Source organism: Pelobates fuscus, chromosome 1 (genome assembly GCF_036172605.1).
Source record: "Pelobates fuscus isolate aPelFus1 chromosome 1, aPelFus1.pri, whole genome shotgun sequence".
Classification (NCBI taxonomy): domain Eukaryota; kingdom Metazoa; phylum Chordata; class Amphibia; order Anura; family Pelobatidae; genus Pelobates; species Pelobates fuscus.
In genome coordinates, this window is record NC_086317.1 from 496,711,256 (window position 1) to 496,729,082 (window position 17,827).

The 17,827-nt window shown below is 48.4% G+C and overlaps 1 protein-coding gene across 1 annotated transcript in view; it reads left to right on the forward strand.

The window, feature by feature from the left end:
* Nucleotides 1-17,827, forward strand: part of LOC134586281 (dynein heavy chain domain-containing protein 1-like) — a 246,596-nt gene that overhangs the window by 125,419 nt on the left and 103,350 nt on the right. The window contains exon 20 of the mRNA XM_063441768.1: nucleotides 10,307-10,472. Coding sequence (XP_063297838.1) covers nucleotides 10,307-10,472 — 166 coding nt within the window. The remainder of the gene's footprint in view (nucleotides 1-10,306; nucleotides 10,473-17,827) is intronic.

Consider the following 17,827-nt stretch of genomic DNA (forward strand, 5'->3'; position numbering starts at 1 on the left):
CACATTTGGTCAGGTTTAGTTTCAGTCCGGACATTCGGCCATAGTTTTCAAATTCTTCCATTAGTGGTGTAATTGAGTCTAGTGGATTTTCGAGAAAGAACAGCATATCATCAGCGTATTCTGCGACTTTGTGTTCCTGTTCTCTGTGTCTCAGACCCGTTATCCTCTCGTTTCTCCTAATGCTTTCTAATAGAGGTTCCAGGGTGAGGGCGAATACCAGGGGCGAGAGTGGGCACCCCTGCCTCATGCCGTTTTTGATGTCGAAACCGTCTGTAAGTGCACCATTCACCCTGACTCTGGCAGTCGGTTGGCTGTACAGCGCGGTGATCCATGTAAGCATACCTGTGGAACGTAGTGTTTCCGTCATGAAGCTCCAGGCTACCCTATCAAATGCTTTCTCTGCATCCGTGGAGAGTAACAGCAGTCTCGACTTTGTTCGTTTGGCCAGATGTTGTATGGCAAACAGTCGTAGGGTGCAGTCTCTTGCTTCCCGTCCTGGTATGAGGCCTGTCTAGTCTGGGTGTACTAATCGTGTCATCTGGTTTTGTAGTCTCAGTGCCAGGATTTTGGTGAAGAGTTTGATGTCCGTGTTGAGGAGCGATATTGGGCGGTAGTTGCCGACTTGTTCTGTGTTTTTTCCTGGTTTGGGGATCACTGTGATGGTGGCTGCCAGTGCTTCCCTGTGGAAGGCGTGTCCGTCTCTTATGCTGTTGAGCGCCATGGTCAAGTGCGGTATCAGTATGTGTCCGAGTTTCTTAAAGTATTCCACCGGGAAGCAGTCTGGTCCCGGGGCTTTGCCCGTTTTTGCTGTTTTTAGTGCCTGCCGTATTTCCTCCTCGGTGATGGGCAAGTCTAATTCCTCTGCTTCATCCGGTGTGAGGGTGTTTTTTTGCAAGTTGGTCAGGTATTCGGTCATGGCTGCCTGTCTAGTGGTCGGGGATTGTCCGTCATTGTCTCCTCGTGTGTTGTACAACTTCGTGTAGAATTTCTCAAATTCGTCTGCGATTTCCTTTGGGAACTGCGTTGTTTTACCCTGTGCCGTTCGGATGGTGTGGACTTGTACCCTATGTTGTGTGCCTCTCAGCATCTGTGCGAGGAGTTTGCCCCCTTTATTAGCGGTACCGGTAAAAAAATGCCCGCGACCGTTGTATCGTTCTGGCATGTTTGCGTTCAAGGAGCTCTGCCAGTTGTCTTCTGGTGGACATTAGGTCTCTGTAGGTCTGCTCCTGTTGGCCGCGTTTGTGGGTTAATTCCAGGTCGCTGATCTTCTGTGTGAGATCTATGATCTGGCGGCTAGTTTCTTTCTTTCTTTGGGTGGCTATTCTGATGAGGTGGCCTCTGATGACGCTTTTATGAGCTTCCCATACCGTCATGTCTGATACACCTTCTGTGACATTTTCAGTAAAGTATTGATTAAGGTGTTCCGTCACCTGTGCCAGTATTGCCGCATCTATCAGCAGGGAGTAATTTAGCCTCCACGAGGTTCTTGTCGGTCTGAACAATGGTGATGTCATATACACTTGCACCGCGCTGTGGTCCAAACCACGTCGTGGTGAGGATGTCAGCCCTCTGGAGGTGTGTGAGCCCCTCTTGTTGCATGAATATATAGTCAATCCTGGTGTACCTGTGATGTAGTGTGGAATAGTAGGTGTAGTCCCTTCCCTCTGGCTGTAGCGCTCTCCAGGTGTCTACCAGCCTTATGTCTCTAAGAGCTTTACGTATGGTTTTAATCGTGGAGTCTGGAACGCTGCTGCTTCCCGTGGTGGTATCTTTTTGAGGGTCCAGGGGTACGTTGAGGTCCCCTCCAAATAGAAGGGATCCTTCCGTGAATTGGGATAGCTCCGCCATTGTTCTCCTAAGGAAGCTTGCTTGGAAGCGTAGGCTGTAGCGAACGTGTACATTTTTCGCGCTCTCTCTCCTTTGATGAAGAGAAATCTACCCCCCGCGTCTTCCATCTTGTCCATGAGGGTGAATTGTAAGTGGGATGCCAATAATATCGCCGTCCCTGCTTTGCGGGAAGATGGGTGATTGCTATAGAAATTTGGTTGGTAGTCGTTGTCCCTTAGCAGCTTGTTAGTTTCTGGTCTGAGGTGCGTTTCCTGTAGGAGGGCAACTGATACATGTTGCTGCTTGAGGTTGCAAAGAAGGTGTGATCTTTTCTCCGGGGTGTTAAGGCCCCTGCAGTTTTGTGTTTGGATCACTAGGGGCGTCGTGTACGCCATTTTGCTAGATCCCAGGATCTCCTTCTGGTTGCTGTTCAGTGAGTCCGCCACTGCGTCCGCGAGGGCAGTGGTTTCCACATCCAGCGGGCGGGGCCGCTCCGAGGGTGGCTACTCTGGACAGAAGAGAGGGGGGGTGCAGGCCGCACTGGGGGGAGAAAAGCTATAAGTTGAGGAGTAGTGTGTGTGTGTGTGTGTGTGTGTGAGTGGTGCGACTATGTGTGGGTGGTAGGTTGCGTCGGAAGCTGTGTGTGTCGCCGATCTGCCGATGGGTCGAAAGGGTTCATCCCGTGCGGTTGATCAGGGGTGTTAGGGGTGTCGCGGTACCCCGGTATAGGGTAGCACTGTGTGTCTGGGTAGATAGTCAGTGCCGTACCGCCGGTCAGTTCTCCCGGCTAGGCTTCGGCAGTGGTCTCCCAGCGGGTATTCTACAAGGGTCGTGTGTCGGGTGGTGGCCTGTGCCTTTCGGGGTGTATCTCTCCAATTATGTTCAATTGGTGTGGTGTGTGGTAAATTATTTGTGCCCCGCGGGTCTGCGTTCCCGCTATATTTGTCGTTTGTGAGATGCATATATGCTATTTCGTTTTGCTTTCTGAAGTATAACCTTGTCGATGGGGTAGGTATCTGGTACGCCGTGTGTGGATGGATGGCTGGCTTGTCTGCTATTGAGTGTCTTTATTGAGGTATCGTCTCCTTCCGTGTCAGGTCGTCGTCAGACATGGTGTGTGTGCTGGCGGTCTGGTTTGCGAGTCCAGTAGAGCATGGGATGTCACGACTGTGTGCACGGTGGTCTTCCTTAACACTGGCTGAGCCGTTCCAGGGGGGCCGTCTAGCATGGTTTTCCTGGGTCGTCTGTGTCTGCCTACAGGTGGTTGGCCAATCTCTATGTGTCCCTTTATGTCGGGGTTGGGCAACAGCTTGGTGTGGCTACACGTATGGTGTGTGCTTCAGCATGTGTAAACAGTTGAAAAGAGTTGCAAGTTTATCCTTCATAGACTTTCCAGGTATCCCGTGGCTTCCCTCCCCTCCCCCCCCACTTTCTTTCTTCTTCCTCCACCCCCACCCCCTCCCCTTCCCCCCAAACACCAAACTCCCAGGATTAGTATCATATTATAACATTATGTGTCCCTTCTCCCTTTGTATCATGTAGTTGACTGTCGGCCACTTATTCCGAATGGTAGGCATCCATTCCTCATGTCTTCCTCTTCCCTTCCCATCTCTTCCCACTCAACCAGACGGCTTCTTCCTGGGTCTCTTTCCCCTCCCTTCCCCCCCCCCCCCGACCACTGACCCTGTTGTTCCTCGTCTCCCTCAATCCATGGTCGACAGCCCCGCCTACATACAGTGTCTCATTGTCTCATGGTCCCCACTCAAGAGTCATGCGTCTGCGTCCGATTGTAGTCAGTCCATGCAAGCAGTCCATATGCTCTGGTCCCAGCGTATTTTTTTTTTTTTTGTCTCCCATGTCATTTGAATGCCCCCTGCCCCGTCCCTCCCAACCTGCTGTCGTTCCCTGTGGTTGCTCGGGAGACGAAAGCTCTCGGTGAAGGTAGTGGTCTCTACTTGTAAGATGGGGGTTGATGCTTATGTCTCTTTGAGTCTAGGAGGTACTATAGGCATTCTTCTTTCTGGGATCATATATTTCGGCTTCTCAGCAACTGCGTCACTGGTCTTAGGGCTCTTCGGGCCTCTAGTGTGAGGGGCGAGAGATCTTGGAATAGGGACACGTCAGCTCCTCGGAACCGCCAGGTTTGTTTGGTTCTAGCCTTGTTCATTATAAGTTATTTTCTCCTGTATTCGTGGAGGCAGCATATAACGTCCCTTGGTGGGTGTTCTGCAGTGCGGGGTCTCAGCGCCCTGTGTGCTCTGTCAAAATCAAAGTGCTGCGTGGCGTCTGGGCCCAGAATTTTCCTGAACAGGTCTGTCAGAATGGCCCCTACATCTTCTTCCCCAGGGGCTTCTGGTATATTGCGGATCCCTATGTTGGATCTGCGCCCCCTATTGTCTAGGTCTTCTGTATGTCTCCTTATTTGCAGTAACATTGCCCCCTGTCTAGTGACTGTTGCATTTGTGGCCTCTATTCTGGTTTCAGCCGTTTGCTGTGCACCTTCTAGGGTCTGTGTAACGGACCGTTTCAGCAGACAAGGGGTTAAAATCGTTTAGGCGATAATCCCCTTTTCACAGACAGGCACAGCTACTGTAGAATCCCCAAAACTCACAAATTGGATATAAGTGAATGCACCAAACTCCCGAACTGCATACAAGGGAATAAGGTAGCACTCCAAACTCCCGAACTGGAACCTCACGAATAGCTGCTAGCAGACGAACAGGAAAAGCTCCCAAGCGGCTTACACTCCTGGCAGTCAGTCCCCATCAGCATACAGTAAATCCCCCCCCAAGGACGAGACAAGGCTCCGTGTTGAGGGTCAAGCAGTGGTCTGTTTATTGAGGGCTACCTGCCCCTGTATTTATGCAGGTCTCCCACCTGCTGGACACTCCTCTAGGGGACCAGATGGAAGACTGTAACAACGGACAGACAAGTACCAATTACAGACATACAGCAGTAAAACATCCCCACAATGCATCCTGGCTTCCTCCCCTCTGCCCTGGAGAAGTAATTCAATTATCCCCCAGGACAAAGGCAAAACTCCATTACACACGTGGGGACACAAAGACAGACTATCACTTTAAAATACATAAAGACACATTTTATACATAAAACACAGACATGTCACATATCCCCAGATAGCTCCGGTCTGAGTGCACATTATTAGGTGAATGGCACTCAGACCACACAAATACAGTGTAATTGCCATGGAGCCAAAGTCTTTAATTACACAAATTGGCTCCATGGCTGTGCTATCTGGGTTAACAATCACATGTACAAACTACCGAATTTACATGTATTCGGTTAAATATACACAAATTAGAACCAGGGGCTGGAAGTTCAGCGGTGCCTGCACGTAAAAGTGTCCGGGTTTGGTGCATGAAAGCCGGGCAGAAAAGCGCTGGCTGCCCGGGGAGCTCCAGAACACCGCCACCTAGCGGCTGCTAAATGTAACTGCGGCCACCCAATAACAGTCAATTAAGCTGCGGTTAACCGCAGCTTCAGGGAGGTAAATTGGCAGCACACTCCAGCTCCTGGGTGGCCAATTAACGGCGCTGGACGGTTTCCCACGGCTCTGGGGAGGTTACAAACAGGCTGTTTGTTCGGTAGATAGAATCTACCGAACGGCTGTGCAGAAAGGGAGAAATAAATCCTTCTGCACAGTAAAATTTACCCTTTAGCTGCCGGTCCATAATCCAAAGGCAGCAGGCGGGCGACCAGGCTCCTCCAATGCACTGTGGCGAGATTGGTCTTGTCACAGTCTGTATGCGGCCATCTTGGGCTGTGAGGTCTCTCTGCAGTGTGGCCACCTCTGATCTAATGACTTCATGTAAGTTTGCTGACAGGGCTTGAAGGTCAGATTTTATGACCATGGCTGCTGTGAGGGCCCTTATATCTGCTAGGGAGGGTTCCTGTGTTTCAGGTACCTGTGCTGGAGGTCGGCCGTCAGCCATCTTGGATCCCGGTACAGCGCGCGGCTGTCTGGTCGGCGTTCTCAGGTACCCGTCCAGCGTACCAGAGTGGTGTGATTGCTGGGGTCCTGTCTCCATCGGGTGAGAGTCGGACTGTTTATTGCGGCCCATCAGGTAAGGTATGCTTCCGTGTGTGCGCTGTTAAGTTGCTGCGCGGGACGGAGCTCCTCTGTTAGGCGGCCATGTCCGTCGGCGTCCAGGCCACGCCCCCCGTGGAGTCATGTTTTGGGCCTGAATCATGGGAAGAGAGCTGGTCGGCCCCTTTAGGGTCCCTGAAGGTGTAAAGATGACCTCTGCAAGGTATGTGGAGTTTCTGACTGACCACTTTCTTCCCTGGTACAGAAGGAAGAACTATGCTTTCCGTAATAAAATCATCTTCATGCATGACAATGCATCATCTCATGCTGCAAAGAATACCTCTGCATCAATGGCTGCTATGGGGATAAAAGGAGAGAAAGTCATGGTGTGGCCTCCATCCTCCTCTGACCTCAATCCTATTGAGAACCTTTAGAGCATCCTCAAGCAAAAGATCTATGAGGGTGGGAGGCAGTTTACATCCAAACAGCAGCTCTGGGAGGCTATTCTGACATCTTGCAAAAAATGTCCAAAAACTCACAAGTTCAATGGATAAATATGCTGCAAACACAACAAATGACAATTTTCAGTTCTTTACAGCCTATAAAGTGTTTTGAAACTTACTGTGCGTAATAATTTGGAACAGTGCATTGTGAGTTTTTTATGTTTAAAAAAATACTGTTATCATTAGGAGGTTTGTTCAATAAAATGTGAATTGTACTCTTAATAGTTGATAACATGAGAATTATGCTGACTGCTATTTACATCAATTATTTAGGTAAATTAGAAAAATATAATTTGCATAATAATTTGGAACAGGGTGTATGCAGGTCCCCATGCAAGGGGAACTCCCCCCTGGACCTGAGAGTAAACCACAATAGAAACAAATACACAATTACATTACGGCATTCATATCCAGGACACTCCCATACATAATAAGATAATCCCTCGTCTGTGCCTGGGAGATAATTGGATCAGGAACTGTACTAATCTAATCCAATTATCTCCAAGCACATGCAATACAACAACACCCCAAAAGTACCCCAATACAGGCAGGCCCCTCCAAGAACACGTGGCAGAAGCAGTTCTGCCACGCATCTTCCACCCCCCCCCCACCCCTTCCCTAACCAGGTACCTGACCTGCTGCCGGTAAGTACCTGAGTTAGTTGGGCAACCCACCCAAAAACAATTAGTTGGCCGGGTAGCCTCCAGTGCCAGGCTCTGTCCTACAGGTCCAAGGCTGCTGAATGGGTGTCCGTCACCACAGGTATAGCATTGTGGTTACTTGGTGGGCAGAGGCCAGCGGTGCTCTGCCCCGTAGCCACTGTTACAGCTGGGTAGGACAGTGGGTGGTCCGGTCCCAGAACACATGGACTGGTAGAGCAGTGGCCAATGCTGCTCTGTCCTGTAGGTATTGCTTCTGCTGCAGGAGCCTGCTGGGCGTCCGGCTCAACCATACGGGGACAGGTAGGGCAGAGGTCAACAGCTCTCTGCCCTGATGCCAGCTCTTCTGCTGGGATGGCCTGTGTAATGTCAGGCCCTGGACAAAGGAAAAGTGGAGGACATATTCCAACTCCACTCTGCCCGGATGCCAGCGCTTCTGCTGGAGGGCCCTGGGGACATCCGGCGCTGTGACAATGGGACCGGTAGAGCAGAGGCCAGCTGTGCTCGGCTATGATGCCAGCTCTTCCACTGGAAGGGGTTAGTGGAGACGGCTGCCTCCTTCATTACCCTCAGGACCTGGTTTGGAATCTGCTGTTGAGAGGAGGAATTGCCTACCTCCTCCCCCTGGTATTCCTGCTGTGGTTGTTGGGGATCTAAGTTGGCTGTCCAGCATCCCTGTACGTCTGGTGCAGAGACCACGGTCCCATCTGCACCATTGGGGTCAGGGGTGCTGTCCTCCTGTAGTTGGGAGAGGGACCAGTTGTCTCCTCTCTCGGTATCTCCGGTTGCTGCTGGAGGGTGAGGCCGGTTGCCTCCACTCCCCAGGGTGCTTTCTGCTGTAGGGTAGAGGGACTGATCATCTCCCCCCCCTGTAACTCCGGCTTCCGCTAGCGAGAGAGACCGGTTGTCTCCTCTCCCTGCATGGTACACTGCTGCCCAGCATCCATGTAGGATCGGTGGAGAGACCTCGGTTCCATCTCTATCTGCCGCCTGGGGGACCCATCTATGAGGTCCCATACTTTGACAGTTGGTAGTGATGCAGGTGATACCTCAGCTGTAGGGTGGCAGGTCTGGGTAGACCACCCAGCGCTTCTGCAGGGTAGATTGGGGCCGAATTGAGCTGAGCAGATGTTAGTAATCCTGCTCCAGTTCCCATTCCATATGTCCATTGTCTCACCTCGTTAGCATCCGCCCAATCATGCATGCCCTCCCTGTAATCATAGATTAGCCTGCATGTCAATACTCCAGCACCTCTCCCGCCAAGTCATTACTCCATCATCCCCTCCCACCATGTCATCACTCCAGCACCTCTCCCGCCATGTCATTACTCCATCATCCCCTCCCACCATGTCATCACTCCAGCACCTCTCCCGCCAAGTCATTACTCCATCATCCCCTCCCACCATGTCCTCACTCCACCACCTCTCCCGCCAAGTCATTACTCCATCATCCCCTCCCACCATGTCCTCACTCCACCACCTCTCCCGCCAAGTCATTACTCCATCATCCCCTCCCACCATGTCCTCACTCCACCACCTCTCCCGCCATGTCATTACTCCATCATCCCCTCCCACCATGTCCTCACTCCACCACCTCTCCCGCCAAGTCATTACTCCATCATCCCCTCCCACCATGTCCTCACTCCACCACCTCATTACTCCATCATCCCCTCCCACCATGTCCTCACTCCACCACCTCTCCCGCCAAGTCATTACTCCATCATCCCCTCCCACCATGTCCTCACTCCACCACCTCTCCCGCCAAGTCATTACTCCATCATCCCCTCCCACCATGTCCTCACTCCACCACCTCTCCCGCCAAGTCATTACTCCATCATCCCCTCCCACCATGTCCTCACTCCACCACCTCTCCCGCCAAGTCATTACTCCATCATCCCCTCCCACCATGTCCTCACTCCACCACCTCTCCCGCCATGTCATTACTCCATCATCCCCTCCCACCATGTCCTCACTCCACCACCTCTCCCGCCAAGTCATTACTCCATCATCCCCTCCCACCATGTCCTCACTCCACCACCTCATTACTCCATCATCCCCTCCCACCATGTCATCACTCCACCACCTCTCCCGCCAAGTCATTACTCCATTATCCCCTCCCACCAATTGTAACGGACCGTTTCAGCATAAAAGGGGAAAAATCCGTTTAGTCAATAATCCCCTTTAGAAAGACAAGCAGCTACTGTAAGCACCAATTTCCCGAACTCCCAAACTGCACAGATTCACCAACTCTCGAACAGCAGACACACGAACCCTGGAAGCAGCCGAACAGGAAAAGCAATACGAACAGCTTACACTCCTGGCAGTCGGCATACAGTCAAATTCCCCCCAAGAATGAGACAACACTTCAGCTTCAGGGTTAAGCAGGAACTCTGGACTGGCTCATCCAGCCTGGCTTTTATTTCCAACTCACACATACAGGCCACACCCAGGGGGAGGCATAAAATAACCAATCACATAGATGTTACCTCCCACACATCCCCTCCCCTTAGTGGGACACATAATCCCATTATGCATACAGTGTAAAATATACTTTTACACAACTTTCATAACTTTAAAACCATACATCACATTCACATAAAAATACATATCCACAATCAATCCATTCAGGGGAACAACATATTAAAAAATGGCATGAATCCGACCAGGGGTTCAAAAGTTACTAAAAGTATCTTTTGTTCCTTTCTGGCTGGCAGAAAAACATCCCCACAATGCACCCTGGTTTCCTCCCTTCTGCCCTGGAGTTAATTGGAGAAGTAATCCAATTATCCAGGACTAGAGGCAGACTCCATTAACCACATGGTTGCAAAACGACATAAAACACTTTAAAATACATAAAGTCACATTTACACATAACACACAGACATTTCACCTATCCCCAGATAGCTGGGATCTGCACGCACAAAACTACCGAATAGCGCGCAGATCCTACTCACACAGTACAATTGCCATGGAGCTAAAGTCTTTCCCATAGTCTTTCATTATATGAATAGGCTCCATGGTATAGCTATCTGGGGTATCACATTCCCATAAAGTCTGGTCCATAGTCCAAAGGCAAGAGGCGGGCAATCAGCCCCCTCCAAGGACACGTGGCGAGGTCGGTTTCGCCACAACCATGTCCTCACTCCACCACCTCTCCCGCCATGTCATTACCCAATCATCCTCTACCACCATTTCATTACTCATTGTACTTTTACTACATTTTTATTGCTCCTAACACTATTTTGATCTATTTTTTTATATTTCTTTAAGGTGAAGGTCATTGCGAGGGGTCAATCGCCTCCTGGGAGAATCACAAGTCAGGTGTTTGACATGTGTCAGCGAGAGGGACACTGGCTGCTGCTTAGTAACACTGACTCCGGGGAGTGGGAGCAGAGTCTGGTTGAGTCACTTATTAATATAACGCAGAGCAGCGAAGGTGAGAGACTTAATTCATCGAAATTCACTTCTGTTTACCTTCCCGCATAGTTAGGATCTACACTAAACCTGAAGCTCACACTCCGTATGTTGGTTCACACTCTCCTTTACACTCTGTGTAATCCCCCCTCTCTCCCCCTAACACTACGGTATATGTTACAGACCGGCACTCTCTGTATTACACACTATATGTTACAGACCGGCTCTCTCTGTATCTCTGTATTACACACTATATGTTACAGACCGGCTCTCTCTGTATCTCTGTATTACACACTATATGTTACAGACCGGCTCTCTCTGTATCTTTGTATTACACACTATATGTTACAGACCGGCTCTCTCTGTATCTCTGTATTACACACTATATGTTACAGACCGGCTCTCTCTGTATCTCTGTATTACACACTATATGTTACAGTCCGGCTCTCTCTGTATCTCTGTATTACACACTATATGTTACAGTCCGGCTCTCTCTGTATCTCTGTATTACACACTATATGTTACAGACCGGCTCTCTCTGTATCTTTGTATTACACACTATATGTTACAGACTGGCTCTCTCTGTATCTCTGTATTACACACTATATGTTACAGACCGTCTCTCTCTGTATCTCTGTATTACACACTATATGTTACAGACCGGCTCTCTCTGTATCTCTGTATTACACACTATATGTTACAGACCGGCTCTCTCTGTATCTTTGTATTACACACTATATGTTACAGACCGGCTCTCTCTGTATCTCTGTATTACACACTATATGTTACAGACCGGCTCTCTCTGTATCTCTGTATTACACACTATATGTTACAGACTGGCTCTCTCTGTATCTCTGTATTACACACTATATGTTACAGACCGGCTCTCTCTGTATCTCTGTATTACACACTATATGTTACAGACCGGCTCTCTCTGTATCTTTGTATTACACACTATATGTTACAGCCCGGCTCTCTCTGTATCTCTGTATTACACACTATATGTTACAGACCGGCTCTCTCTGTATCTTTGTATTACACACTATATGTTACAGACCGGCTCTCTCTGTATCTCTGTATTACACACTATATGTTACAGACCGGCTCTCTCTGTATCTCTGTATTACACACTATATGTTACAGACCGGCTCTCTCTGTATCTCTGTATTACACACTATATGTTACAGACCGGCTCTCTCTGTATCTCTGTATTACACACTATATGTTACAGACCGGCTCTCTCTGTATCTTTGTATTACACACTATATGTTACAGACCGGCTCTCTCTGTATCTCTGTATTACACACTATATGTTACAGACCGTCTCTCTCTGTATCTCTGTATTACACACTATATGTTACAGACCGGCTCTCTCTGTATCTCTGTATTACACACTATATGTTACAGACCGTCTCTCTCTGTATCTCTGTATTACACACTATATGTTACAGACCGGCTCTCTCTGTATCTTTGTATTACACACTATATGTTACAGACCGGCTCTCTCTGTATCTTTGTATTACACACTATATGTTACAGTCCGGCTCTCTCTGTATCTCTGTATTACACACTATATGTTACAGACCGGCTCTCTGTATCTTTGTATTACACACTATATGTTACAGACCGGCTCTCTCTGTATCTCTGTATTACACACTATATGTTACAGACCGGCTCTCTCTGTATCTCTGTATTACACACTATATGTTACAGACCGTCTCTCTCTCTGTATCTCTGTATTACACACTATATGTTACAGACCGGCTCTCTCTGTATCTTTGTATTACACACTATATGTTACAGACCGGCTCTCTCTGTATCTCTGTATTACACACTATATGTTACAGACCGGCTCTCTCTGTATCTCTGTATTACACACTATATGTTACAGACCGGCTCTCTCTGTATCTCTGTATTACACACTATATGTTACAGACCGGCTCTCTCTGTATCTCTGTATTACACACTATATGTTACAGACCGGCTCTCTCTGTATCTCTGTATTACACACTATATGTTACAGACCGGCTCTCTCTGTATCTCTGTATTACACACTATATGTTACAGACCGGCTCTCTCTGTATCTCTGTATTACACACTATATGTTACAGACCGGCTCTCTGTATCTTTGTATTACACACTATATGTTACAGACCGGCTCTCTCTGTATCTCTGTATTACACACTATATGTTACAGACCGTCTCTCTCTGTATCTCTGTATTACACACTATATGTTACAGACCGTCTCTCTCTGTATCTCTGTATTACACACTATATGTTACAGACCGGCTCTCTGTATCTTTGTATTACACACTATATGTTACAGACCGGCTCTCTCTGTATCTCTGTATTACACACTATATGTTACAGACCGGCTCTCTCTGTATCTCTGTATTACACACTATATGTTACAGACTGTCTCTCTCTGTATCTTTGTATTACACACTATATGTTACAGACCGGCTCTCTCTGTATCTCTGTATTACACACTATATGTTACAGACCGTCTCTCTCTGTATCTTTGTATTACACACTATATGTTACAGACCGGCTCTCTCTGTATCTCTGTATTACACACTATATGTTACAGACCGGCTCTCTCTGTATCTCTGTATTACACACTATATGTTACAGACCGGCTCTCTCTGTATCTTTGTATTACACACTATATGTTACAGACCGGCTCTCTCTGTATCTCTGTATTACACACTATATGTTACAGACCGGCTCTCTCTGTATCTCTGTATTACACACTATATGTTACAGACCGGCTCTCTCTGTATCTTTGTATTACACACTATATGTTACAGACCGTCTCTCTCTGTATCTTTGTATTACACACTATATGTTACAGACTGGCTCTCTCTGTATCTCTGTATTACACACTATATGTTACAGACCGTCTCTCTCTGTATCTCTGTATTACACACTATATGTTACAGACCGGCTCTCTCTGTATCTCTGTATTACACACTATATGTTACAGACCGGCTCTCTCTGTATCTTTGTATTACACACTATATGTTACAGTCCGGCTCTCTCTGTATCTCTGTATTACACACTATATGTTACAGTCCGGCTCTCTCTGTATCTCTGTATTACACACTATATGTTACAGACCGGCTCTCTCTGTATCTTTGTATTACACACTATATGTTACAGACTGGCTCTCTCTGTATCTCTGTATTACACACTATATGTTACAGACTGTCTCTCTCTGTATCTTTGTATTACACACTATATGTTACAGACCGTCTCTCTCTGTATCTCTGTATTACACACTATATGTTACAGACCGTCTCTCTCTGTATCTTTGTATTACACACTATATGTTACAGACCGGCTCTCTCTGTATCTCTGTATTACACACTATATGTTACAGACTGGCTCTCTCTGTATCTTTGTATTACACACTACATGTTACAGTCCGGCTCTCTCTGTATCTCTGTATTACACACTATATGTTACAGACCGGCTCTCTCTGTATCTCTGTATTACACACTATATGTTACAGACCGGCTCTCTCTGTATCTTTGTATTACACACTATATGTTACAGACCGGCTCTCTCTGTATCTCTGTATTACACACTATATGTTACAGACCGGCTCTCTCTGTATCTTTGTATTACACACTATATGTTACAGTCCGGCTCTCTCTGTATCTCTGTATTACACACTATATGTTACAGTCCGGCTCTCTCTGTATCTCTGTATTACACACTATATGTTACAGACCGGCTCTCTCTGTATCTTTGTATTACACACTATATGTTACAGACTGGCTCTCTCTGTATCTCTGTATTACACACTATATGTTACAGACCGGCTCTCTCTGTATCTTTGTATTACACACTATATGTTACAGACCGGCTCTCTCTGTATCTCTGTATTACACACTATATGTTACAGACCGGCTCTCTCTGTATCTTTGTATTACACACTATATGTTACAGACTGGCTCTCTCTGTATCTCTGTATTACACACTATATGTTACAGACCGTCTCTCTCTGTATCTCTGTATTACACACTATATGTTACAGACCGGCTCTCTCTGTATCTCTGTATTACACACTATATGTTACAGTCCGGCTCTCTCTGTATCTCTGTATTACACACTATATGTTACAGTCCGGCTCTCTCTGTATCTCTGTATTACACACTATATGTTACAGACTGGCTCTCTCTGTATCTCTGTATTACACACTATATGTTACAGACCGTCTCTCTCTGTATCTCTGTATTACACACTATATGTTACAGACCGGCTCTCTCTGTATCTCTGTATTACACACTATATGTTACAGACCGGCTCTCTCTGTATCTCTGTATTACACACTATATGTTACAGACTGGCTCTCTCTGTATCTCTGTATTACACACTATATGTTACAGACCGTCTCTCTCTGTATCTCTGTATTACACACTATATGTTACAGACCGGCTCTCTCTGTATCTCTGTATTACACACTATATGTTACAGACCGGCTCTCTCTGTATCTCTGTATTACACACTATATGTTACAGACCGGCACTCTCTGTATCTCTGTATTACACATGTAACGGAATGCAGTATATTAGTCCACGATCTCCGTTGGTATCTTCAGGAAATCCACAGTCAGAGTAGAAAGCAAGGCAATATCCCCAATCCTCCCAATAACCGGACGAAACACAGTTTGGGAGTCAACTAACTCGGTTTATTCACAAGCAGCGTATTTATGCAGTTCCCCATGCAAGGGGTTTCCATACAGATATTCCAGGGGATTTCTCCCAACATGCATTGTGACTTTCCCAACAGGCATCGCTGCACGAGAAGGATACTCCCACTAAAATGGACGATTAAGTGGATTATCCCCTCGTGCAGCAAAACCGACAATTGACATTAAAATCCATAATTCCCGTAATATTCGGTACTTTAGAATAACCGAACGTTCGGTAGATAGCTGGGGTCGGGGCGCACACTTTGTGAGAATACCGCTCCGATCCCAGCTGAATTGACCGAACGCCGCACATAATACATTTAAACATCAAGGTGAGTTTAAAAGTACCGAATAAGTACGGGACACATAATGTACCGAACGCGGTACTCCCGAACGCTCTGGAAGTCCAGCGGTGTTCGGATCACTGAGTAGCCGTTTTCAGTTCCAGGCTCTCGACGACCGAACACCGCTGCAGAGACAAAGGATCCAAGATGGCCGACCGCCGCATGGTCGGTAGTGGATCGACGGCCACCTAGGAGAGCCCTTAATTACCGATTGCAACAATGTTACAATCGGTTAATTGGTGCCACACGACCTGTGAATGTGTGGTCTACCTGGGGAGTCCACATTCGTACGGCGAATGGCCAGGATAGCCGTGTTTCGTCGTACGAATGCTTTGTATGCTGGCGGCATACGGCTGCCAGCATGCGAACGGTCACAGTACAATACACATACAGTCAACGGGACACGTTATACATTCAGCCTACGGACAACCTGAAATGAATATAGTTCAGAAGTGGCTAGGTTTGCCACAATGCTCCCCCAGAACCAAGCCGGCATACACAGTCTGATCCCAACGGATCGGCTTGGGGATGTCCGGGAGAGTACTCACAGATCACTTCTCGAGTTCAGTCTGTCTGGATAACCCGTCAGCGTTACCGTTTTGTTTTCCTGGCCGGTAATGGATAGTAAAGTCAAAGGGCTGCAGCGCCAAGCTCCAGCGCAGCAGCCTGGCATTGTCTCCAGACACACGGTTTAGCCACACTAACGGGTTGTGATCTGTGAGTAAGGAAAAAGGTTGTCCGTACAGATATGGCTGCAACTTTTTAAGGGCCCACACCACGGCCAGGCATTCTTTCTCGATGGCGGCGTAGCTCACTTCCCGGGGTAGTAGCTTGCGGCTTAAATAGGCTACGGGGTGTTCTCCGCCATCGGCTCCCACTTGGCTCAGTACTGCCCCCAATCCAAACATGGAAGCGTCTGTGTGAACAAGAAATCTTTTAGTTGGATCAGGAGCAGTTAATACAGGAGCATTAGTGAGAGCAGTCTTGAGTTGTTGGAATGCCTGCTCACACTCTGGGGCCCAGACAACCAGTCGGGGAAGGTTCTTTTTGGTCAGGTCCGTTAGGGGTTTGGCCAGGGTGCTATAGTCGGGGACAAACTTCCTGTAATAGCCTGCCGTCCCTAAGAACGCCAGCACCTGGGTCTTAGTCCTGGGGGTAGGCCACTTTGCTACGGCCTCAATCTTGGCTGGCTCAGGCCTCTGCTGCCCACATCCTACACGGTGGCCCAGATACTGTACCTCGGCCATACCTATGTGGCACTTGCTAGGTTTTAGGGTTAACCCAGCCTCCCCAATGCGATCTAGGATCGCCCCGATGTGGTGTAGGTGGTCTTCCCAGGTCTGGCTAAAGATGGCTATATCATCTAGATAGGCACAGGCATACTCCTGAAAACCGTCCAGTAGCCGATCTACCATCCGCTGAAAGGTAGCCGGAGCGTTTTTCATCCCGAAAGGCATGACCTTGAATTGGTACAGGCCAAACGGGGTGACAAACGCCGACTTGGGGATGGCGTCATCGGCGAGAGGAATCTGCCAGTACCCCTTACACAAATCAATGGTAGTGAGGTACTGGCCCCGTGCCATCTTATCTAACAGCTCGTCTATCCGGGGCATCGGGTAGGCATCAGACACCGTTTTGTCATTTAGCCTCCGGTAGTCGACACAGAATCGGGTGGTGCCATCCTTTTTAGGTACCAGGACTACCGGCGATGCCCAGGGGCTATCGGAGGGTTCGATAACCCCTAGCTGCAGCATTTCGTCTAGTTCGGCTTTCATATGGGTACGGACTGATTCCGGAACCCTATAGGGAGCCTGGCGCATAGGTAGCTGTCCCGGGGTCTCTACTCGGTGGGTGGCTAACGGAGTGTACCCAGGTAAATTGGAGAAGGTAGTCCCTTTGGCTACAATCAGCGCCTGTACCTGGGCACGCTCCTGGGGGCTTAGCCGCTCCCCCAGCTGGACTCCCCGGGAAGGCTCTATCTGTTCCTCGGGTTCTAGTAGGTCAGGTAAGGGTAGGTTCTCCTGATCCTCTAAGGAGGAGGCACAGATTGCCGTCACATCCTCGATCCTCTCATGGTAGGGTTTGAGCATGTTCACGTGGAGCATGCGTCTCTTCCCTACCCCTGAGCAGGGGCCGATCACATAGGTAGTGTCGCATCGCTGCTCCACTACCTGGTATGGGCCTTGCCAGATGGCCTGCAGCTTATCGGTGCGGACGGGCTTTAAGATCAAGACCTTCTGTCCCACCTGAAAGCTGCGGTCCCTGGCTCCTCTATCGTACCAGCGTCGCTGGCGTTGCTGGGCCGCCTGGAGGTTGGTGTGTACAGCCTGAGT